The sequence below is a fragment of the Corvus brachyrhynchos genome, unplaced genomic scaffold, assembly GCF_000691975.1.
Source record: "Corvus brachyrhynchos isolate BGI_N302 unplaced genomic scaffold, ASM69197v1 scaffold65, whole genome shotgun sequence".
Taxonomy (NCBI): domain Eukaryota; kingdom Metazoa; phylum Chordata; class Aves; order Passeriformes; family Corvidae; genus Corvus; species Corvus brachyrhynchos.
The window spans coordinates 3,456,376-3,457,627 of record NW_008238365.1 but is presented as its reverse complement, the minus strand read 5'-3'; the positions used below and the strand labels follow the sequence as shown (position 1 = coordinate 3,457,627).

At 62.5% G+C, this 1,252-nt stretch overlaps 2 protein-coding genes across 2 annotated transcripts in view; both read left to right on the top strand.

Annotated features, from left to right (window-relative positions):
- Window positions 1-96, top strand: part of OSCP1 (organic solute carrier partner 1) — a 10,902-nt gene extending 10,806 nt beyond the window's left edge. Inside the window, exon 10 of the mRNA XM_017736272.1 lies at window positions 16-96. Within this exon, the coding sequence (XP_017591761.1) occupies window positions 16-30 (15 nt within the window). The 3' untranslated portion in view covers window positions 31-96. The remainder of the gene's footprint in view (window positions 1-15) is intronic.
- LSM10 (LSM10, U7 small nuclear RNA associated) overlaps window positions 1-604 on the top strand; it is a 3,028-nt gene extending 2,424 nt beyond the window's left edge. The window contains exon 2 of the mRNA XM_008635119.2: window positions 16-604. Coding sequence (XP_008633341.1) covers window positions 21-392 — 372 coding nt within the window. The 5' untranslated portion in view covers window positions 16-20 and the 3' untranslated portion in view covers window positions 393-604. The remainder of the gene's footprint in view (window positions 1-15) is intronic.
- Window positions 605-1,252: the final 648 nt, after the last annotated feature.

The window sequence follows — 1,252 nt, the reverse complement described above, 5'->3', positions numbered from 1 at the left end:
CCTGTCCCGCCGCAGCCGCCATGGAGGTGAGCCACTCGGTGAAGGAGCGCACCATCTCCGAGAACAGCCTGGTCATCCTGCTGCAGGGCCTGCGCGGCCACGTAACCACCGTGGAGCTGCGTGATGAGAGCGCGGCCGCGGGGCGCGTCACCAGCGTGGACGCCTTCATGAACGTGCGCCTGGCTGAGGTGACCTTCACGGACAGGCAGGGCACCGTGTCCCACCTGGATGAGCTCTTTGTGACTGGCAGGAACATCCGCTACGTGCACATCCCCGACGAGGTGGACATCCAGGCCACCATTGAGGAGCAGCTCCAGGCCATCCACAGGGTGCGGTGCTTTGGGGGCCGTGACAAGGGCCGCAGGGAGTTCCTTGATGCCAAGCACAAGTGAGCACCTGGTGCTGCCCACAACAGCCAGGGTGGACCTGGGATGGGCATGCCCCTTTGATGGACTGCCAGCCCCCGCCACACCGGACATCCCACGCAAGGACATCCCCCCAGGAACATTTTCGCCCAGGGATTTGGGGCTCTGCTGTTCCCCTCGCCAGTGCCTGCGGAGGAGCAGGGCTGGTTTTTGTAAGGAATAACACCATTTAAAAGGCTCTGTGGTCTCTCCGCTCATTTCCTGTTTCATTGGCAGCAACTCATGTCCCTCCTCAAGTGGCCAAAGGACCCCAGCTGCCATCCCACTGCCCCCGGCTCAGCCTTTCCCTGCCCACAGAGCACAGGACCTGCTGTCACCAGTGTGGCTTCCCTGGGAGTGGGAGCTGCTGCTGCTGAGCTGGGCAGGGGCTGGTTCTGGTCTGTGCTCAGCTCCCTGCTGAGCCACTGTTCTGGAAGTGTTCAGTGAGAAGAGAGCGAGATCAAGGGGAGTGAATGTGCAGGGGAAGGGGCAGCACTGTCTGCCTCAGAAAGCAGGAACATGCTTCACCCAGGACACAGGGAATGCTGGTACTGCTGGCTCCTCTGCTTCCTGCCCCTCTGTCACCGCAAAATCTGCAGTACTACCAAAGTGTGCAGCCCACTGTAACCTGTTCCCACAGGGACCCCGTGGGACATGGAGCCGTGTGGCCTCTTCGAGCAGAGCTGGGGTTTCTGCCCTGGGGATGCTTGTTTGCAGGGCCTGGGGCTGGGCAGCAGGGCAGGGCAGACCGGTGGGCCGAGCCCAGAGGGTTCCAACCCAGCTGGTCCCATCAGAGCGCGGGGGTTATGTGGCGGGGGTCCACACCCAGCATTTTCCAGTCCGGGGTG